The sequence below is a fragment of the Dendropsophus ebraccatus genome, chromosome 1 (genome assembly GCF_027789765.1).
Source record: "Dendropsophus ebraccatus isolate aDenEbr1 chromosome 1, aDenEbr1.pat, whole genome shotgun sequence".
Classification (NCBI taxonomy): domain Eukaryota; kingdom Metazoa; phylum Chordata; class Amphibia; order Anura; family Hylidae; genus Dendropsophus; species Dendropsophus ebraccatus.
The window spans coordinates 160,100,033-160,124,332 of NC_091454.1; the positions used below are offsets into that span (position 1 = coordinate 160,100,033).

Below are 24,300 nucleotides of genomic sequence, written 5' to 3' on the forward strand. Positions count from 1 at the left end.
GATTTATGCACACCCACAGGATATATTGAGATGGGTGCTAGGGGAACAGGCAGTTTAGTGACTTCGATTTAATGCTCCCCATAGACTGCAATGGAATTGTGGGCATTCATATGCACAAACTTTACCATTAAAATCTACTAATGTTTGGGAAAGAACTGAGCAATGCCTGATATTTGAATAAATGTTTCAAACGTGAAAAAAAACAAGATATTTTATTAATAATAATACTGTTAAATATACATAAAATAAATCACTCTGTTAGACTAGAAACCTGTCACTGACAATTACAGCTGTCACACAATGGAAGGATTTAACACAGACCAACACAGTGACTAGATGAATTACAACTCCTAGTTCCAGACTTGGTGTAATGAATACGTTGTGTGCTAGTGTGTGAGCGGATCTGTGTGAAGAGGAATGAAGATCATCTCTAATGAGGCCTGGGATTCATCAGGATGCATGGACAAATCGTTATTATTGTGGATATTCTCCAGGCATCGTCCTTGCAAGTTCTGCACCTTGTATCTCTTCAGCAGAGTCACCAGGATCACTTTCATCATCACCATAGCTATGTATTTTCCTGCACATGCCCGAGGACCAGATCCAAAGGGCTGAAAGTAGCGATGCGGGACCTAGAATCATAAGGAAAACCGTTCAGGACAGTATTTTATAAGCTTATAGCTTGGTTTTCAAACTCTAATAATGTAGTATTTAATTCTATAAGGTGTCCCCCAATCTGGCGTGTAGTGAGGATCCATAAAAGCAGTGGAACAGGCACTCACCTATGTATTATTTATGACTAATCGGTGGATAGGTAAAAAGGATATGCCTACAAAACCTGTATGTTTCTATACATTTTTACTTTCTTTTGACAGGTGCTGTTGATAGGCACATCTGTTTATTACTCAACAGAAAAACCCTTGTAACAATTAAAAAACAGTTCAAGGGAAACCAACAGCAGGTTAGAAGAGCCTATAACCCGCTGTTATGTTTCCATAGCGCATAGAATGCTAAGAATGAAGGTCATTTTCTTACCCTCATCCTCAGCGCTGCCTTAGCTAAATCTTTACTTTGATCGATATGTAAATTAGGGGATTTGGTGCAGTGGGGCTAGACTATTAATCTCAAGGTACCAATCCGCCTGCTGACCCGCCCTTCCTCATTGAGAGTATGTGCGCACTACGGAATCCCGACGTATTACCCGTTGTGGATTCCGCAACTTATCTCCACTCGCGAGCGATGAGCTGCGGAATCCGTGGCGGGCAATCCGGCGGGATTCTATAGAGTGGAAATACCCTTATATAGAGAAAAGTCTGCAGTGATGTCACTTGTGCTCATCACTGCAGAGCACTGGATAAATATTCAAGAGGAGGAGCGGGTGGACAGGACCGTAGTCCTGCCCCCCACTGCACAAAATCGCCTAATTTACATACTGATTAAAGTGAAGATTTAACAAAAATGGCACTGAGGATGAGGGTAAGAAAATTACCTTCATTTTTAGCATTCTATGTGCTATAGGAACATAACAGCAGGTTATAGCCCCTTCTAACTAGCCGTGAGTTTCCCTTCAAACTAATCTGTGGTTACAGTTTGGGCATCCCCTTTAAGTAAAAGGAAATCTTTTACACTGCAGCTGTTACCTCAGACCAGTACCGTGTATGTACACATATTTTGCAAAGATATCAGATAGCCGATGGCTGAGATGCACATGGGTTTCATTATATAACCCATATCAACCACATTGAAAATTAGAAAAAATAAATAAATATATATATATATATATATATATATATATATATATATATATGTAATCTGTGAATAGCCTACATGAGATAAGTTATCTATATTTATCCTAATTCATTGTAGCGTGAAAAACATTAAAGCGCTGCCTTTGATAATGTCATTGCCTTTATTTTAATTATCAGGATGGTTCCTAGAAATAAATAATAATACACGTATGACTACTGAAGCTCCAGAAATGTGTTTTTGAAAAGCGCTCTGTGCTTTAATTTTCCACTGCATTGTCCTATTAATATGCCCACGTTCTGTATTACTCACCAAACTCAATTCTAATAACAACACGCAATTATCACTGTGATTATTTGAGAGGATATTGTAACAATGGAAACTAGCCATAGTGCATGTATCCTGTTATGTGTTTCCATCTTAAAGTGCTACTTTCATGATACAAATGCACTTCTACAAATGCGTTAATATAATGTTCACAAAGGGTTAAACTCCTATTCTATCACACTCCAAACTAGAGTTAGATGATCATATACTATACCTGGCTTTGACCTACAAATAAATAAGAAAAACATAAAAACAGGTTGAAACGGTTTCTACAAACAGCCACATAGAAGTCTAACAGAGAAACGGGGGTTGTTGGAGCATATATATTAATATAGTTGTGCCAGCTATCAGGCTGAAAACCATATTTACAAAGCCGTGAACACTTTTTTCCACTTGAATAGAGGCGGTAAGCTAAAACAGGAAAGCCTCTTATAGCTTGGTTGCAGCATATTAATTAGCACATACAACCTGCAAAAATATACAGTATATAGCGCTGAAGAGAAAATATGGATAGAATGGTACATATTACAATCACAAATTGAAGAAGATGGGATTAATATATATGTACCAAAAATAATTAAATCTCATGATTTGAAAAAGAAGAGATATGCAGTGAACAGCAGTACTAGATGGTGTCTGAATTTATTTTCTATTTTTTGTTTAGAATATTGGAAGGGGATGATTTAGCATTATGAATGGTAAGAGCAGCCAGACTTGTCACACCTATCTAAACAATTACATTTTTTAGGAAGAAAGAGGGGGCAAACTTAATATCTAGAAAAATATTCAAGGGTTATGTAAAGACTTGGATTACAATTTGAAAGTGTTAAAAATAATATTGAGCTATAATGATATAATAAAATATCATGAGAAAGATCCAAGGTGATGGGCTGAAATGTTGCATGTGCACATTTGAATTTGAATTAAAGGGGTTGTCAGTGAAAAAACTTTTCTTTTAAATCAACTGATATCAGAAAGTTTTATAGATTTGTAATTTACTTCTATTAAAAAAAATCAAGTCTTCCCATACTTATAAGCTACTATATGTCCTGCAGGAAATGTTGTTATATTTTCAGTCTGACACACTGCTCTCTGCTGCCATCTCTGGCCGAGACAGGTACTGTCCAGAGCAGTAGCAAATCCCCATAGAAAACCTCTCCTGCTCAGGACAGTTCCTGTCTCAGCCAGAGATGTCAGCAGAGAGCACTGTGTCTGAATGTAAATAAAACAACACTTTCTACAGCAACAACACTTTTTAAACAGAAGTAAATTACAAATCTATATAACTTTCTGACAACAGTTGATTTGAAAGTAAAGATTTTTCACTGGGCAACCCCTTTAAGTTCCTTCTTCGTCATTTTAGAGTGCTGACAATTGTTACCCCTTAACAAGTACATACCGTCTTCTCAAAGTTTTCCAGGCTGAATTCATTTGGCTTTGGAAAAAACTCAACTCTGTGCATACGTCCAAGATTCAGGATGATGTTGGTTCCCTTCTTAACATAATAGCCATCTATGATATCATCCTCCAGAGCTTTGCGCATAACCAGGTCCACCACGGGCTGGTACCTCATGCATTCACAGATAAAATTGTCTAGAACCTTAAGGTTTTGCAGGTCATTACTCTGTATGTCCCGATCACCTACAATTATAAGGAAGATTAAAAATAAGGAGTTTAAAAAAATTAATATGTGCACACAGTATAGAATAACGGTGTAAAAAATTAGCACGTTCATTGCTTACGACTTGCTATTTATTTATGACTTATTTACTGTTGAAATCAAGGGCGTTTTTATTTGATGGCCGTTATTTTATAATGATGGCCATCATTTGTATAATAGCATCCATTGTTAAAAAATATTTGTTGTTAAAGCCAGACGCCGTTTCAACGAAGTGTGAATATAGCTGAAAAGGTCTCCGCATGGTTCAGTCCAGAAATGTTTTTATGCAGTTTACCTGCCTTTGTAGACGTCTATAAATATACTATATGGTGTCCCCATTAACTTTTAAGGGTGAAAACCTCTATTTGCTATGGCCCATAATAAATATACTATGATTGCTCTCTAATAAGAGTGAATTTTGCCACATGGATAAATACATTGCAGCTAATGTTAACCTTGGCTTGTTATGATACTATATATGACTTGGGCTTTACAATGTCATATAAAATGCCTTCATGTTACAGACTAATCACTATCATTTATGTGACATGTTGCCACAAGCTCTGCACTGCAAGAATGGGGCCAGACATTTGACATTGCATAGTTGTACAACTAGACTCATTCATTGCCTATTGTAAAAAAAAAAACATTAGACAGATGTAATGTGACATATTAGCCATCTCTAGGCAATTTGTTGTCATCAGGCAGGACAATGTCACTTAGTAGGTTCATGCTGTAAATTAAAAGATGTATAAAAAAATACAGGTGTGTGTGTTTGTGTGTAATACATCCTTTGCTTCTCAATAACTATCAATAGTAAATCAGAGATCAGATTTACAGCCACATTGTCCAAGTGCTGCACATAAAATAGGATAGCCATAGTAAAAAAAGTACACATACTGTATAATATGATAAAAGGGCCTGGTTTCATTTATCTTTTTTTTTTTGTATGAAAATGAGTATTCATGCATATGACTAAATGCTCACATTGGGCAGTGATATATCTTTATACCACTTTATGCTACAAATGTAGAAGAGACAAACCAATTATTTGCTGAAACATGGGGGGGGGGACATTTATTACGGTGTGAAGTGGCTATTTTCTGGGGTAGAGGGACCAGATGCAAATACATTTATTAGCACACACTTGTCGTGTGAAATTTTTTTTTGCATCGGGCCCCTCTATGTCCGTTGTGCCAGAGGGCAGATCGGTCTGCAGGGTTTGTGTCCACTCAATTTAAGATTTTTCACGCCAGCTCTTAGCTAGCGTAGGTTCCATTACATGCGCATACTGGGACGCATGGGATTCATGTAGGGGCATTGCGCCTCTAAATAAATCCAAGGAGCATCGGCGCAATGGGGACATTTTTAAAGCGAACCAATCACGGCAATTATCACGGCATCCAACTGCCCTCTTTTGCTGCCAATCATCCTGCAGAGGGCGCTGACAGGCAAAGACCCATGACTAGTCACGGCCCAGATGACTAGTTCCCGGCTCTCTGCTTGTCTCCAGTGCCGGAATAAAAAGCTTTGTTTCAGCAGCCGCAGCAACTTCAGGTCCCACAAAACATATGATACGGCAGCGTTTTAGCAAGTCCTAGCGTTACACTGATAATACCGGGATTGGTTCACTTTAGATTTAGCACAAAAAACGCCAGACTTAATTAATTTCCCCCTGGAGTTTTTGATGTGCTGTAATAAATTAAAGTTAAAGGGATAGTTTAGGTGTAAACTTTAAAGAAGCTGTCAGACAATGAAAAAAGTTAGTTTTTTAAATGTAAAATACATAACCTTACTAAACATTATTTATCAAAACTCCTTGGATCATCCTATTTTAGTGCCTGTTTTGCAGTTTTATAACTTTTGTTCTTCTGCTATTTCAACACACAGTAGCACAGAGTTTCATCCTGTTTTCTGTGTTAGGAGGTGACCAGTAATGTGCCAAAGAGGGTTGAAGTGTGGCTCATTTTAATACTATAAACCAGCTAAACCAGCTTCCTTACTTTCTCAGCATCAGCCATGATGGAGAAGGGGGACCGCTTTAGTTCTCTTTCAACAGCGTGCAAGGAAGCTCTCTGGTGTGTCAGAATAACAGAAACACAGAACTTTCTAGGCTGTGAAATGGGTATAAAATAGGACCTCTTCCATTCTAGTCCATGCTGGTAATGTACATCTGCAGGGGTCTTCATGCTGTAACTACAACTAATCAACAAAATGATGGGCAGCAGCACTCGGGGACCACTGTGCTACTTCTGGCTCAGTGGTGTCTGTAATCTCTGTCCAGCTTTCTCCAGAGAACATACATAGTTTGCTTTTTATAGTCAGTGATCAACCGTGTACCTGCCAGGAGGTGATAAAGATGCATACTAGCCATTAGCTGGGAATTTGGTAGCATATCCCTGCAATATGCCACCAGTGTCCATACTGAGACATTTAAAGTGTCACTATCAGCAAGTTCAGCCCAATGAACGTGCTGATATGCTACAGAAGTTCACTGGGCTAAACTTGCTGATTATAGCTTATTATGGCACAAAAAAAAAATGGTAAAAAGAAACCAGAGGTAAAAAGTTTTCTATGCTATGAAAGAAAATATATTTACCAATGACAGTGTTGATCTCATTCATTATCTTCTCTTCGATTTTGGGATGTTGAGCTATGAGGATTAGCATGAAGTACAAAGAGACGGACATGGTGTCAGGAGCAGCTATCAGCATCTCCAAGATACTCTGGTTCACATTTTCAGCGGTAAGATCTCCATGGTTCTTGACAAAGAGAAAATAGAATATAAATATTTTGGGATTATAGTTTTTTTTTTTTGTCCACAGTTTTCTTCTATCCCTAGTCTCATCTTTCTCTGTAGTTGCCCACATAGCGTGTGGCCAGGAACACCACTGTACAGGGAAAATATAGATAATTGTTTATTCTCAGGGCTAGTGGGAGTTCCAGAGGTTGGCAGTCACAACATAGTAGCACATCATGGTGCTATACTATCACTTTGTACAATGGGAATAAGTCTAAGGGATCCAAGTTGATTTTAGATGTCACTTTCCAGAAGATTAAGGGTGCATTTACACAGAGAGATTTACCTGACAGATTTTGGAAGCCAAAGCCAGAAATGGATTTGAAAAGAGCAGAAATCTCAATCTTTCCTTTATGACCTGTTCTCTATTAATAGTCTGTTCCTAGCTTTGGCTTCGAAAATCTGTCAGATAAATCTCTGTGTAAATGCACCCTTACAATAGAGGTAGTGGTAAGTCACCAATACTTTTGTTGATGTTTTTTTTTTTTTTTTTTTTTAAAGGGGGGGGGGGGGGGTACCATGGCACTCTACCATTCAGATCTTTGCAAGAGCTGCAGCACCTACAATACATAGTTAATAGAGCAGGAGGCAAATGCCCCCATACATTGTTTAGTTCTTGCGCTAAGTTACTGCAGTTCAGCTCCTATTCACTTCAATAGGAGATGAGCTGCAATAGTCCAGCAGGGCCACTATACAATAATAAGAGCTGTCTGCTTCCAGTTCTGTTCACTGTGAATTAAAGATGCTGCAAACAGCTGATGAGCAGTGTCCTAGGTTTTAGATATTAATGGCCAACCCTATTGATAGGCCTCTAACGAGAAAAAAATGTCACGAAATCCCCTTTAAAAGAGGGCAAATATACCAGTCCCCTATCTGTCATCACATTTGTGGCTTTGTAGGATTCACATTGTACTAATAACAAAAATAACCCTTTATATTTCTGAACCAATCCTTTCTGGGTCTCTTTATATCTCATGTGCATACACAACATGGATACCGACCCAGTGGATTTTTCTTATAATTATAAAGAATTTTCTTCCCTAAAATCATTACTTCTAGAGACATCATGCAGCTGCCTATATACTGCAGTATGAGCTGGTGCTGCACACCTGTAATGCACTCTGTGTATATGGAATAGTTGTGTGCATGAGATTCAGTGTAGATGAGATACGTTTTATCATTCTCTTCTTAGATTTGTAAGCACAGTGCCATCTGCTACTCTCCACACACTTACTTATACATGTATTTATTTAAGCTGACTCTTACTACACACCTGTGCAAAAATAAGCTCGGTTGCAAAATCGATATTCTCATCCAGCTTGTCTGAAGTGGAAATCTCCTGTCGCTTTTGTTCGATGAGAATTTCGACAGCTTCTTTCAAATCATTGCTGAAGTACAAAGAGAGGATGGTTACTTTTAGAATCGGCAGCATTATTTCTGGATTCATAGACCATTACATTCACAGAGGGGAGAGCATTGTTTAGACAGTGGGAACTCACGCTGATTTCTCATACTTCTTGTAAAGCCAGGAAATTTTAAAGAATATGTCTGGTTTCAGCAGAAGTGCCTGCCATGCATCAAAGTATTTCTGTATCTTTAAAACAATGTCATTCTCTGAAACAACAAAGAAAACATGACAAACCACTGTGAGCACATGTCTGTATAAAGCAACTTTATGCAGTAGACTTTTTCCCATGATCTGCCTATGGTTGAAAAAAATGTATACAATGAAATAATATGTGCTGCAAAAACACTATAGTTGTATGCTACTAGACTTATTTTAAATAAATTGAGAATAGATTTTACCATGTGAATTTACTGTTTTTAAATAACCAACTATTCTGTACATTAAAATCCTCCTCTAGCTTTCTAGTCTGGTTGTTACGTGATCTCAGATTTTCTTCTAAACAGTGAGCAGTAACTGTGATTGGTTCTCTTTATGGTGCATTTACATTTATCGTTTATCGTTAGTCTTAAATTGTAAATGGTGCGTTTACACAGAGAGATTTATCTGACAGATCTTTGAAGCCAAAGCCAGAAACAGGGAAAAGATCATAAAGGAAAGACTGAGATTTCTCCTCTTTTCAAATCCATTCCTGGCTTTAAAAATCTGTCAGATAAATCTGTCCGTGTAAACGCACCATTCACACTGCTGTATATGCCTGGCGTAATAGATGCAGCCTTATGCTGGGTTTACACAGAACGATTATCGTGCGAATTTGCATGATAATCCGAATGATAATCGTACGTGTAAACGCAGCGAACGATCGCACGACGAGCGAGAAATCGTTCATTTTGATCTTTCAACTTGTTCTTAAATCGTCGTTCGTCGTTCGCAAAAAATTCGCCGATCGTTCCGTGTAAACAGTCGTTCACTGATTTTACCTAGCAAGATAGGCTTAAGCGATCGCAAAACGATCGGAAAACGAATTTTCTGTACGATATATCGTTCCATCTAAATGCTATAAAAGAAAAATCATTACTTAGAAATCGTTAATCGTATGATCGGGCCAATTATCTCTCCGTTTAAACCCAGCATTAGGGTCAATTTACACAGAAAGATTATCTGACAGATTATCTGCCAAAGATTTAAAGCCAAAACCAGGAATGGATTTGAAAAGAGGAGAAATCTCAGGCTTTCCTTTATGACCTGTAGTCTGTTCCTGGCTTTGGCTTTAAATCTTTGGCTGATAATCTGCCAGATAATCTTTCTGTGTAAACGCACCCTTAGGTGAAAAAAAATCCCTTTTGACTTTTTTAATCTAATTAAGAACCTGCTGATAGTTATGGCACTGTGACTATGCAGATTCCACAGTTACTACTGTGTGTGGATCAGAAGCCACTCTCCCTTGGCATCTCTATAGAACACTCCATGTGAGTCTCATACAGGTGCACAAGGTGAACTAGTGACTTCCGGTCCATATAGCAGTTACATGGACAAGCAGCAGGACTGAAAAGCCACCTGGTAAGAGCAGCATCAGTGTGGCTGCTAAGTATGGGTAGTTACTGGTGGGAGGTAAAAAAAAGAAACTTTCTGCCTGGAGTGCTGTTTTAAAACCCCTTTAAAAAGGTATAATTACATGCAATAACATAATGTATGTAATAACATAATAAAGTATCTCAGAGAGATTTAAAATATAAAAGAAAAATGTCTTTGAGATTTGTTTAATTAAAAAAAAACAAAAAAAACTACACATGGACAGATACATATACTGTATGTTTCACGGTTGTTAGGCTCCTATACTGTCAGTTCCCCTGTAGTTAGACCCCCAATCCCCCTATACTGTATATACCCCTTCTCTGCGGTAGGGCTTCCATATTCTGTATACCTCCTCCCTCAGTAGTGGTTCCCCCATACTGTATACATCCCGCCTCTGCAGTAAGGCCTCCCATGCTTTACACATCCCCCTCTGCAGTAAGGCTCCCATACTGTATACCTCCCTCGCCCCTCTGTAGTTGTACCCCCATACTGTATACCTCCCTCACCCCTCTGTAGTTGTACCCCCATACTGTATACCTCCCTCACCCCTCTGTAGTTGTACCCCCATACTGTATACCTCCCTCCCCCCTCTGTAGTTGTACCCCCATACTGTATACCTCCCTCACCCCTCTGTAGTTGTACCCCCATACTGTATACCTCCCTCACCCCTCTGTAATTGTTCCCCCACACTGTATACTTACCCCCTCTGCAGTAAGGCTCCCATAGTGTACACCTCCCTCCTCCCTCTGTAGCTGTTCCCCCGTACTGTATACCTCCCTCCTCCCTCTGTAGCTGTTCCCCCATACTGTATACCTCCCTCCTCCCTCTGTAGCTGTTCCCCGTACGGTATACCTCCCTCCTCCCTCTGTAGCTGTTCCCCCGTACTGTATACCTCCCTCTGTAGCTGTTCCCCCCATACTGTATACCTCCCTCTGTAGCTGTTCCCCCATACTGTATACCTCCCTCCTCCCTCTGTAGCTGTTCCCCCATACTGTATACCTCCCTTCTCCCCACATACCCTCTGTCCCCCCACATTCATTGTCCCCAACTGTGCATCTTCTTATCACTCCTGCCTTCCATGCAGCTTGTGTTGAGCAAAGCATAACAAGTCTGCCACTGATTGGCCAATGCTTGGCTACCCAGTGTCAGGGATCTGGTCAGCTGACTTTAACTGGGAGTTAGGCTGGGTTCACACTGCGTTTTTAGCATACGTCAGCAACGTTTTTGTGTCCGTCAAAATTTTTTTTATAATGGAAGTCAATGGAAAAACGGATCAAAATGGATGCACACAAATGCATCAGTTTTTGCAATCCGTTTTTCATCCATTTTTTTCAAAAAACGGATGAAAAAAACAGATTGCAAAAACACAGTATGAACCCAGCCTTAAAGAGGAAATCCCACAAACACTAAAATTGGCAGTCAGGCAGGAAGGTGAGAGAAAATAATGAACAAGTGAACTCACCTGTCCCTGTGCCTCCATTGCGCCATTCCTGAGTCCCGTTCACAGCAGCCATCTGTGATCTTCTGCTGGAAACCTGGCTCTTCCAGCGGCCCAGTCACCCACTCAGACAGTAAGTGACTTCAGTGGTGTATCACGCCCAGAGCAGGAGCGCGCGCCTCCCATAGACTCCCATTATGAGCGGGAGGCTAACGGCATTCCGCGGCGGACAATTCCGTAGCGGAATTCCGCTACCTTTGCTCAGTGGGAACGGGGCCTTAAGGGGTAGGTCTTATTTTTTAAAGAAAGACAGTAGATGGATAGATAGAATTTCATGCTTTAATGCTGATTATTGTAATATATAATAATTATTATTATTTTTATAATTTTACAGTCACATAAACAACTGAGTGTTGCTTGTAAAGACAGTGGAGGAGGTTACAGCCCCCATCACTCAATAGACTCAATAGAAATAGCTAACAGTACCGTCTGTCCTTTCCAAGGTCTTTCCATATTTCCATATGTAAGTCCAGCAATATTGTGTGTTTTTCTATTTCTTGCAGACTACTCTTTACACACAATATCCTAAGCGGCCAGAAGAGTGTAACCATCCTTAGATGTATGCTAATCTAGCAGAATATTTTATTTTAATAGATAGGTGACAATATTGCAAAGACTTCTTACGTAATCCTACAGAGTGTTTCCATGCTCCTTTTTTCTCTGGGGTGGAAATCACTCATATATTAAACTGAATCCTTTCTGACATGAAGCCAGCCAATCCTTTGATGACAAGGTAAAGGCCTATTGAAACTTGTGAAGCAGTTGCCCATAGCAACCAGATTCCAGTTTTAATTTTTTAAATGTAAGAAGCAATCTGATTGGTTGCTCTGAACAACTGCTCCTCTGCTCCACTGCACAAGTTTTAATACCTCTCCTACAGGGTGATCACCACATAGAGATTGTCTCTAAATAAGCAATGATTTTACTATGTCAGATTAAATTCAGTTACTATGGTAGCTGTTATCTACAGGAGAAGCAATGGTTACCAGTCATTTACATAACAGAATGGGAAACATATATATTAGGGATGGTCCGAACCGAGTTTGGTTCTGGTTCGTACGAACCCGAACCCTCGGTAATGATTCCCGTGGTCTGCCCGCTCCATGGAGTGGGCGGATCCAGCGGGAGGACCACCTGGAAAACTGGGATACAGCCATCGCCATAGGCTGTATCCCAGTTTTCCAGGCGTTCCTCCCGCTGTATCTGCCCACTCCACGGAGCGGGCATACAGCGCGAATCTGCTACCGAGAGTTCGGGTTCATACGAACCAGAACCTCGGCAGGTTCGGACCATCCCTAATATATATAAAAGATTGTTTTATAACTGTTGATTTTTTACCTCAATCATATGATCTTAACCAAAGAAAGAAAGAAGAAATACACTAAGCGAGAAGCTATTGAATCTTTGCCTGTATGAGCCAATTGGCCACAATTTGGGGACTAGTCCTAACCTTTTCCCTGATGCTTTCAAAAAACGGTTTATATAGATAGATCCATTCGGATCAGGGCTGCTTTATAAGTTGACACATTGCATAAAACATTTGAACACTGACCCTCACGAGGCCCTACATCTATTTTTCCTTAAAGTTGTTATCGAGGTTTACAAACACATCTCCGTTTTTTCCCTGAAGAAGCACCACTCTTGTCCTCGGTTTGGATGGGGTTGTGCAGGTCAGTTCCATTGAAGTGAATGGAGCCGAATTGTAATATCACATCCAATCTAAGGACAGATGAGGTGCACTTTTTGCAAGAAAGAAGCTGTGTTTTTTTTTCTTTTCTTTTAATCCTGATAATCCCCTTAACACACTGGTCCAGATTTATAAATCTGCCTGAAACCCACACTGTCTGGTTTTGCCCAGAGCAACCAATGGCAGTTTAGCTTTCATATCTTAACTTGCTGTGCTAGCTGTTTACAGGTTCAGCATCAGATACAAGCAGATGAGTGGTGGCAGACAACACAAATTCAGGCATGGTGGTCAGGGTGAAGCACAGAAGGGTTAGCAAAGTGCACAAGAGTGAGGCTGGGTTCACACTGCGTTTCTGCAATCTGTTTTTTCATCCGTTTTTGGCAAAAAACGGATGAAAAACTGATGGAAAAAAACGGATGCATTTGTGTACATTCGTTTTGATCTGTTTTTCCATTGACTTCCATTGTAAAAGAAAAAGGATCAAAACGGATCCGTTTTTTTTAACGGACACAAAAATAGTGTCAGCTACGTTTTTGTGTCCGTAAAAAAACCCCAGATCATCCGTTTCAAAAAACGGATGAAAAAACGGATTGCAAAAACGCAGTGTGAACCCAGCCTAAGGAAATGGTCGTGTCAGATGAACAGGCACAGGTCAGATACAGGATGAGGAAAAAGGTAAGAACAGCACTCCTTTGCTATGTATAATAATGATAATAATGATAAAACTACACCACTTCTCTAGCACAGGTGAGCGAGTAGACTAGCTTTAAATTGGTAGTGCTAGACAGTAGAAGAGGATGAGAGGAGGAAGCCAGACCTGCAAACAGACAGAGCAGTAATTGAGACCTGATGGCAATGAGGGCCAGGACAGACTATACGCCGGTGGTCTTAAGCCCCTATCCCACGCTCTTTAAGCCCGGACAATCGCTAGATCATCCGGGCAGCCCATAGAGGATAGTGGAGGTCTGCTCACGCCGCTCCTTTTCCACGGAGCGACGTTAGCAGGTTGCTGCTATCACAGTCGTTTGTCTTTCAACACGTTGAAAGAAAACCAACAGCAATGATCAGCCAACATAAACGTTGCCTTCTATTCCACGGGACGATTACTGGCCACAACGCCAATAATCGTTCCGTGGAATAGGGCCTTTACAGCAGTTTTAGGCTATGTTCACACTACATATACGTGTTAAACTCCGGCCGGGGATTTACGCAAGTTGCGGCCGGCTACGTACGGACCGCGAACTTACACCCGTAGTCTACTTACGCTTCCTGAGCGCCCCACGTAGCGATCTGACAGCGGTCTTTTACTTGGAAAGCTTTGCCTAGCCCCGGACACCCCACTGAACCTTTTGGATCGGCACAAAAAGCTGCAAAATGAAGAAATCACCACTACGTACGGGACCGCATGTTACGCTACGGGCGTAAGTTACGGCATTTTTGTCCTCATACAATGGTCTGGTTCATTTTTTACGGCGCCACGTACGATCCGGGAGTAAGTTCATACGTAGTGTGAACTGTGCAGCCGTACATCGTATACTTTCCATTGTACGCAAACTATGTAAGTCTCCGGCCGCTTATTCACGGAACGCGCTACGTCTGGAGACTTACGTAGTGTGAACATAGCCTTATACAGTAAATAGAAGTGTAAATGGAATTGAATACAGATGCTGCAAAAATCTGTTTCCTAACTAAGAGGGCACATTTATTATGAAGGGGTAAATGGGAGCAGTGATTTTTTTAGGCCAGCATATGAGTAAATTGTTTTCTTTCTTTTTTTTTTAAAGGGATGCAGGCATAACAGCTAGAGTGGAAAATAAATGCAGATCAAGCCAATGAGCAAAAGACACAAGGGATATAGTAGAGACCAAAATAAGCCTTTTATGTCCTGGTGGAGTCGGCCCCATTCCAAGTTATGCTATAAGGTCTCATAATTACTCTTATTGAAATAAGAAGCCGCTGCCACAACACATGACGCTTTCTGTCTTATGAAGAGTTACGATGAAAAGGTCAGAATAAAAAGATACAATGACATTGATAGAACATTGATTGCACTAAGTTTATACGGCTTTGAGCTAATCTGCTGTATATACAGAATCTTATGTAGTCTCGTCAATGAGTTGTCTTTTCTAGAAAGCACACAGCACATCGCAGGATTACTTGAATAGTACCCATACATGCAGAAATATAGGCTCTTTCAATGAGTGAGCTGACGGAGTGGATTTGTAAACAAATACAGATTAGTCTAGGTTCACCACTAGAGTATTATCAGTCACGAGTTGTTCTTTGTTCACAAGATTAATACTGACTAATGCTGAAAACCATGAGAGGAAAAATAGAATCTTCTTAAAGAGAATCTGTCACCAGGATTGGGCTGCCCTATCTAGTGGTTCCATGATGTATATTAGCTACATCTATTAATGCTACAGACCTCGTAAAACCAGCATTTACAATCAACACGCTGGTCAGCTGTAGTCCTCCCTATATAAACCCTAACATATACGTAATACATCATTAAAAGAACTCTGTCTCTGTCACTAGTTTACACTCCCCTGAAATAGGGCATCAAAAATCCTATGATCCAGATTAGGCTATGGTCACACACCGTTTTACAGCAGCTGTAGCTTACTACGGCCGCTGTATTCAGCAGCAAACTACGGCCACTGTATAACATGTTCCTGCCGCCGGCACTGCCATATCAGCTTCAGGATCAGTATCTTTTTCCCATTTGGATTGCAGGCACTTTTGAGTGCCCGCAATCCAATTAAGAGTTGAACACATTGTAAAGTACAGCCGGCAGCCGTACTTACATTGTGTACACAGCTATTAAGATAGACATGCTGTTTATTTTTTACGGCTGAAGTTCAGCAACCACCATAGGGGGACATGTATCATCTGGCGTATCTTTGATTTTCGGCAGAAAGTGCCGTTTTGCGAATATTTTATTTGCAAAACGGCCATTTTGAGAATAAAATATTCGCAAAACGGCATGCCAGGGGGGTGGGGATTCATTATTTTTTTCTCTTAAAGTTATGCCGAAAACCTACTCCAGTCCTCAACTGGCGTAGGTTTTCGGCCTTGCGCACCAGAGCGCACTGGATTTATGTAGAGGCAGTCCACCTCTACATAAATCTCCGTAGCGCCGGAGATGCAGGGACATTTTTAAGTTAAACGTAAAAAACGTCAGACTTAATAAATGTCCCCCATAGTGTATACTGTGTGTATACACTATGGCTGTTGTTGCATTGCAATCAATACAAACGTATTGATTTCAATACCAACGGCCGTTCTTTTGACTGAAATTAATGTTGTGTGAACATAGCCTTAATGGGTTGTAGAATATACATATTTTTTAATTAAAAAGGTTTTCAAAGAGAATTCAATGTACATGCCTATTAGAAAACTGTGATTTTCTATTTAATCCATGAATGAATGAATGAATGAATGAATGAATTTAATTAATTAATTAATTAATTAATTAATTAATAAAAAACAGATACCCCCAAAGGTCCATTCCCCAATTGGAGTAACAGAATATTAAAATTTGAATTCCTAAGAATTGAGAATATACAGTCTGATCATAAGATATAATGCACATGGATATATAGGTTCAGTATATATAGTGTAACACAAATAGTTTCAAGTGTCAGTGCCCATAAATAACCCCATTGACTTACAATGTACAGGTTTTCTCATTTACCTACCATCTAATGGAATTCTGAGGAAGAGGTTGTTGGAGACGTCTAACATGATCAGCCTCATCAGCTTGAGAACATTTACTTTGCCCTGGCCATCAGTGACATCACTCAGCTTTGCCAGGAAGCACTTGGCTGAGGTAACACAGTGCTCCGTGGTCTGTTGTAGTCCAGGTCCAGACAGTGCTAAAAGATCAACAACGATACATTTAACAAGATTGTAGACAGCCATAATAAGAGAAAATGAAAACCAGCATTGCCTTACAATGCTGAGCACCTGATATTTTATGGAAAGCCACCATCTCTGATAGGTCCCTGGTTAAGAAGGGTTCAGTTTAAACTGAAAATATTGGAGTTCTGGGATCCATTCACATTAATAGTCACTTACACAATTAATACTAAACTAGTATGGGTGTCTTTCTGGTGGATGTATGTACTGTACATCTAAAGCGGTGAAGCTTCTGTTCACCTCTAATGGACACAACCTGAGATGTCATCATTCACATACATAGCTCATTTCATAGGTAAAATCTCTTTAATTTGAAAATGTTATAGATGTAGTAGCATATCTACAACTTAGGTAGAGTTCACCACTGCATTGAAAACTAGCAGGATGAATGGCCGCCAATACTTACGCATTTGTCAGAGGATATAGTAACATGGCAACATAGTTTGTAGAGGTGAAAAACTACATCCATCTACTGTAGCTCAGCCTGTTTCCCTGTAGTGCTGATCCAGAGGAAGGCAAAAATCTCCTGTTCAAGTCAAAATAATCCCTTGAACAACAACCCTTCTCCAGAGTCATTACAGGGGGTTACCATGATGTTGTCATTGGAGTGCCTCTTAAAAGTGTACCTGTTGTCGTACCTTTCAAAATCTAAATCAGCAGTAGATGTGATATAAAGCAAGTTTGCAACATACATTCATTAATTTTTGTTGTTGATATCATGCTGTAAAATAAAGCTGAACTTACCAGAAATCCAGGTCCAGGAGGCAGATATTTTAGACTTAGACTTGTGCTGGTTGAAAAAAACAGACTAAACACAGAAGTTCCGGCCATAACAGAGATTCACGGTTCAATGTGTCCATCAATCACATGACTGCCTTCTCTGTGAGCGCTCAGATGGCCTGGGATACACTGGCCTTCCTGTTTTCTGACTCAGAGAACAGGAAGTGCCAATTTCTCCACCATAGCTAAAAAAAATAATGAACGTAAATTGCAAACTTGCTTTATATCACATCTACTGTTGTTTTAGATTTTGAAAGTTATAACGACAGTGACACTTCAAAGGTAAGGGAGACATCTTACTTTTGCTTTGTTAAAGCAGGGATGGGGAGCCCTTGGTCCTTCAGCTGTTGCAAAACTACAATTCCCATAATGCCTGGACAGCCAAAGCAATGCTGGAGGGCCGAAGGTTCCCCATCCCTGTGTTAAAGGCTGTATGGACAAACCAACAACCCTAACTAAGCGTAACCAAGCAAAGAAATGTTCCTGACCACTGCATTGTTTGGCGAATTTAATAAACTTTCCATATAAAAAGCGATCAGTATGTACCAGTGAATGTTTTCTAAAGACTTTTTACCCCCCTTTTATGAATGCAAATAAGCATGTAGAAGTACAGCACAGCTTGTGCGAGTCTGATGCTTTACACAACAACTGCTAGGCTGATTGCATTATGCCGCTTTCTTTGGTGATTTGTGTTTAGTCCTTCATTGTCAGATAAGTGTCAGAGAATAAAAAACTTAAAAAGAGTAGGAAAAAAAATCAACTAAATGTCGAAATGAGCCAACACCACAGTTCTTAAATCTATTTATGTGGCCTTTAGGAACATATATATTCATAATGTACAACAAGTTCCCCGTGGGAGAGTACAGTGATGAAAATCAGCTCTCACTTACACAAAGTGATGGAAATTTGCTTAGCACAGTGCTGAATATGTGCAAAGCTTTCTAACTGCAGAGTCGTAGTCTGGTCAAGTGGCCTCATCCCAGTAGCCTATGGTAATCCTAGAGATTAGGTTGGTGTCTGTGGCATCCACCATGTATTTGTTCTTGTTTTTATTGTATAACAATTTGTACTGTAATAAAGAGGACATGGTCCCCCTGACACTCCTAAAAATGTACTGCATGAAGGGCCCATGTCCCCTTTATTATTTATCAGACATTGTGCTGCACTTTTAGGTGTGACTGTGCTTGCTTGAAGCTCTTTCCTTTTCACTTAAAGGGGCTGTACTTTAGGAAGTCATCAATGTCATGCTGCCTGAACAATGAGTTATTGGGGCCATCCTTGGTCCTTGTCCCACCCCTGGGTATAAAGAAAATTCTAAGAATCGTGGTGGTGGGGCAAGCAAAAGCCACCAGGGCCCAATGACTAATTGTTTAGGCGGCATGATTAGTATCACCATGTGCAATTTTGAAAATAACTGTTAGCCCGTTACAAAGTTAACAAAATCCAAGAAAAATGATGCCTGAATTTACTGTAATGCAGCTCCCATTGTGCCTAGCAGTATACAGTGTAAAACCACAAGATCTCACCAGATACTTTATGATTTTGCAAGTCTGATTAAAAACAGCACTGTATATACTACTTTTATACTATTTATTGATGTATACTATCTAAACATTGATAAAGGCCAAAGAAATACTATATATGGCCTTGCTTTAGTCAGTGCCATAAGACCTCACATAACTAGTATCTCATATGCCGCTAGGCACAATAAGGGCTCTACTTAAGGAAGTTTATACCCAACTCCTGCAGTGAGCTAAGTAATTTACACATGATATATGTACATATGAAGAATTTTTACTTTCACTAAATTTTTATTTTTTTTATGTTTACATATATTTTTGAGGGCAAATTTTTCAAGTTGTGATAGGTCAAAATTAGGTGGTCATTACTGCTGTGAGCTGTGGCTAATCCTAGCCAAATGTATAGCACAATGCTTGGTAAACAATAAAGGCAATGATAACCATAAGTCAGGTATATGAAACTGCCTTTTATCTCCATGGTAAGCTTCAAATAGATGTACTTTTCTTCTGCAGTAATAAGTGGTAATAGTCTACTGGAATGGAGTTACCCTTCACAATTGCGGGGGGTACAACATGCTAATAGGAGTCTTAATTGCACAACCCCTTTAATACTGTCTGAGGAAGGTTGATCAATAATGAGGGGTTCAAGAGTCCCTTTTTAAGTTATGCGCCCATTCAGATGAATGCCTTGTCTGGGTAATGCAGGGCAGGACCTCCAGGAAGAGATGCTCTTTGTAATAATAATAGAGGATCCTGGACTATTGATTTAAAATGTCATAGAATGGTATAAAATTATTATATGAAACTAATTTTCGAAACCTGATGGTCCATAATCTTATACAGGTTTATTACATGTGCTGCTGTGCTGACACTGACCAGTAGGTGGCAGTGTGATACCCTTTTATTTCTATACTTGTAGGACAATGTCATTTGTAATAGTAAGTATACAGAATATATTTTATGCTACTGAAAAGTTTTAAACGTGCTTTTAAATGTTCTTGTAGAGTCAAGTTTTGTTTTTTCACAACAGATCCAAAACAATGGATTGTAAATGCATTTATTATTATTATTATTATTAGTAGTAGTAGTAGTAGTAGTAGTAGTAGTAGTAGTAGTATGCAGTTGCTTCTATATAATCACCTTTGCTAAAGAAAGGCCGGATGACTTTCCATAGAGTCGGGTTACTGTTGAAAATAATTCCATTTTCATTCATGCCGATACACTGTAATCCTAATTTACTGCCAAATCTTGACACGTAGTGACTATGCTTCATGATGTGGCATGTTGCTGAAGATCTATGGGGAAAGAATAGCTGTATTCAGCACTATATAACAGATGTATAGTAGTAGTAGAAGTACAAAATATTGAAGTTACAGATTTTTATACGACTACTCAAAACTTACAATATTTGGTAAGAAGAAGGACATTGGAGTTCTGGTATTAAAGATTGTATTGGTATAGAGAACAATGGATGAAGATGGGAGCATTCCCCAATAGCCAAGGAAAGGAGAGAGAAGTGAAGGAGAATGGAAGACATAGTAGAAATGAATAATAAGATGGAAAACAATACTATATTGGTATCAAGATAAAATATGATTGTTTACTGTATAATTAATTATTTGGATATACATGTCTATTTAATTGTTTATCTTTTTAATGAAAAGAGAAATAAAAAAAAAGAAAAGAACATAAGAAAAATGAAAAGAACATAAGTACCGTGATCTTTGGTCATGTTATAGAGGGATTCCTTCTGGGTGAAAGTACAATGCCATGTGGCCATACCATGCAGTACACAATGGTGTAAAGTGAACTTGGCTCAGTTGCCCCTAGCAACCAATCAGATTCCACTTTACATTCCTCACAGACTCTTTGGAAAATGAAAGGTGGAATCTGATTGGTTGCTAGGGGCAACTGAGCCAGTTTCACTTTACACCATGTTTGATAAATCTCCCCCAATGGGTGTGGACACCTAATTGGGGGATGGGGACTAAAAATCTCTCTTGCCAAATAACTGTGCCCAAAAATCCCAAATGAAAAGCAGTCATTCTTTTCCCCACCAGAGGCTTTTTTCCTTTAACTTGATAGTAAAAGACACCTATAATTTGGGCTCTCTTTTTGTGTCCTTTCTGCAGTTGTACATCTAATTGGTGCCAAATGATGACAGATACAGGAGGCCGTGGTGCTGCCCACTCTTGATCTTTTGCCTTTGTACTATTCTTTCTGATGTGTTCAAAGGGAATAAGCCATCAGCTACTATGCAAAGACATATGAAACTCAGGAAAGGATTTATATGAAACTCAGGAAAGGATTTTGGCATTTATTAGTTGATCAGAGTATATTCACATAAGGTTATAAGGATATATATATATATATATATATATATATATATATATATATATATACTAGCATTCAAAAGTTTGGGGTCACATTGAAATGTCCTTATTTTTGAAGGAAAAGCACTGTACTTTTCAATGAAGATAACTTTATACTAGTCCTAACTTTAAACAAATACACTGTATACATTGCTAATGTGGTAAATGACTATTCTAGCTGCAAATGTCTGTTTTTTGGTGCAATATCTACATAGGTGTATAGAGGCCCATTTCCAGCAACTATCACTCCAGTGTTCTAATGGTACAATGTGTTTGCTCATTGGCTCAGAAGGCTAATTGATGATTAGAAAACCCTTGTGCAATCATGTTCACACATCTGAAAACAGTCTAGCTCGTTACAGAAGCTACAAAACTGACCTTCCTCTGAGCAGATTGTGTTTCTGGAGCATCACATTTGTGGGGTCAATTAAATGCTCAAAATGGCCCAAAAAAAGAGAACTTTCATCTGAAACTCGACAGTCTATTCTTGTTCTTAGAAATGAAGGCTATTCCATGCGAGAAATTGCTAAGAAATTGAAGATTTCCTACAACGGTGTGTACTACTCCCTTCAGAGGACAGCACAAACAGGCTCTAACCAGAGTAGAAAAAGAAGTGGGAGGACGTGTTGCACAACTAAGCAAGAAGATAAGCACATTAGAGTCTCTTGTTTGAGAAACAGACGGCTCACAGGTCCCCAACTGGCATCTTCATTAAATAGTACCCGCAAAACACCAGTGTCAACATCTACAGTGAAGAGGCGGCTGCGGGATTTTGGGCTTCAGGGCAGAGTGGCAAAGAAAAAGCCATATCTGAGACTGGCCAATAAAAGAAAAAGATTAAGATGGGCAAAAGAACACAGACATTGGACAGAGGAAGACTGGAAAAAAGTGTTGTGGACGGATGAATCCAAGTTCGAGGTGTTTGGATCACAAAGAAGAACGCTTGTGAGACGCAGAACAAATGAAAAGATGCTGGAAGAATGCCTGACGCCATCTGTTAAGCATGGTGGAGGTAATGTGATGGTGTGGGGTTGCTTTGGTGCTGGTAAGGTGGGAGATTTGTACAGGGTAAAAGGCATTCTGAATAAGGAAGGCTATCACTCAATTTTGCAACGCCATGCCATACCCAGTGGACAGCGCTTGATTGGAGCCAATTTCATCCAACAACAGGACAATGACCCTAAACACACCTCCAAATTGTGCAAGAACTATTTACAGCAGAAGCAGCAGCTGGTATTCTATCGGTAATGGAGTGGCCAGCGCAGTCACCAGATCTGAACCCCATTGAGCTGTTGTGGGAGCAGCTTGACCGTATGGTACGCCAGAAGTGCCCATCTAACCAATCCAACTTGTGGGAGCTGCTTCTAGAAGCGTGGGGTGCAATTTCTCCAGCTTACCTCAACAGATTAATAGCTAGAATGCCAAAGGTGTGCAATGCTGTAATTGCTGCAAAAGGGGAATTCTTTGACGAAAGCAAAGTTTGATGTAAAAACAATATTATTTCAAATACAAATCATTATTTCTAACCTTGTCAATGTCTTGACTCTATTTTCTATTCATTTCACAACGTATAGTGGTGAATAAGTGTGACTTTTCATGGAAAACACTAAATTGTTTGGTTGACCCCAAACTTTTGAACGGTAGTGTGTGTGCGTATATATATATATATATATATATATATATATTGTAAGAGAGGCATGGTTTGGGAGCACAGATATCTGCCACTGAAGTGGTTAAACTGTGTCTGGTAAGCCCTGGGTGTGTCTCTGGTAACCAAGGGGTTAACCCAGACACAGGTAAAGCAGGATTGATAGCCTGTTTGTCTGTGTTGGCCATAGCTAACATAGACTGATTGTAAAAATATGTACTGGGACCTGCTTTTTCTGGAGTGAGTGAGGTTGGCAGTGGGACGCTCACTCCACCCGGGCTTCGGTCCTGGGCTTCCATAGCCCACAGCTGGGGGTCATCAGGGCCTTCAAAAGAAGCTCACTGCAGTGCTGAGTGTGGCCATACCTGGAGAACTGTCTGCTGGAATACTGAAGGTATTGCATGGGCCACACCATACTTTGTTATTTGTACCCGTGGGCTGGATAGCTGGTCCCACGTATAGTCAGGAATTGGTTATGTACTAGTAAGTGCTCAGCCGAGCAGGGTTTGTTTGTGTTAGAGCCTTTGTTAAGGTCTTACTTTGTGCTAAGTGTGAAATAAAAACACTTAAATCGGACGTTATCCTGTCTGTGTCCCTGCTTACTGCACCGCTACCTAGGATCGACCAGAGCTATTCCCCACAATATATATATATATATATATATATATATATATATATATATATTGCTGCTATATCTTCATTATATCTTCATAAGGGTCAGTTCACACATACAGACTCGCAGCGTAAATCTCGCTGTGAGTCTGTCAGGTCCTGGCAGTTCATGGTCACTACATATTTGCAGCTGTCTGAACAACCGCTGCGTGTATGTAATTCTGCCGGCCCCTTAAGTTGCCGCCCGGCTCCTGCTTCGCTCCCGATCTGTATACATTACCTCTCCTCGCTGCACGGGGTCCCGGCGTACTGCTCTCCCGCCCGGCCAATCAGTGTGTTGCCCAGCCGGAGCCACTGATTGGCCGGGCAGGAGAGCAGTACGTCGGGTACTTCCAGTACTTATCAGCTGCTGTAGGTCCTGCAGAAAGTGAGAAAGTGGTATTCTTTCCAGTCTGGAGAGCAGGAGAGGTATTTTATGTGGATTTACTCCTGCTCTGGACAGTTACTGATATGGATAGAGTTAGTAGCATAGAACACTGTCAGACTGGAAAGAATACACCACTTCCTGCAGGGCATAAAGCACTAGATAAGTACTGGAAGACTTGAGATTTCTTAATAGAAGTAAATTACAAATCTCTGTCTCTCTCTGGCACCAGTTGATTTGAAAGTTTTTTTTTTTTGTTTTTTTTTGCTGAACTACCCTTTTACCCACTTCAAAAACTGCAGTGGCTGTCTGCCAAAGAACTGAC

At 39.9% G+C, this 24,300-nt stretch overlaps 1 protein-coding gene across 1 annotated transcript in view; it reads right to left on the reverse strand.

Moving 5' to 3' along the window:
* Positions 1-235: 235 nt before the first annotated feature.
* The window catches only part of CYP19A1 (cytochrome P450 family 19 subfamily A member 1), a 34,411-nt gene continuing 10,346 nt past the window's right edge, over positions 236-24,300 (reverse strand). Inside the window, exons 4-10 of the mRNA XM_069956583.1 lie at positions 20,060-20,214; positions 16,400-16,576; positions 8,033-8,147; positions 7,807-7,921; positions 6,333-6,495; positions 3,473-3,714; positions 236-632 (exon numbers count right to left, since the gene is read on the reverse strand). Of these exons, the coding sequence (XP_069812684.1) occupies positions 387-632; positions 3,473-3,714; positions 6,333-6,495; positions 7,807-7,921; positions 8,033-8,147; positions 16,400-16,576; positions 20,060-20,214 (1,213 nt within the window). The 3' untranslated portion in view covers positions 236-386. The remainder of the gene's footprint in view (positions 633-3,472; positions 3,715-6,332; positions 6,496-7,806; positions 7,922-8,032; positions 8,148-16,399; positions 16,577-20,059; positions 20,215-24,300) is intronic.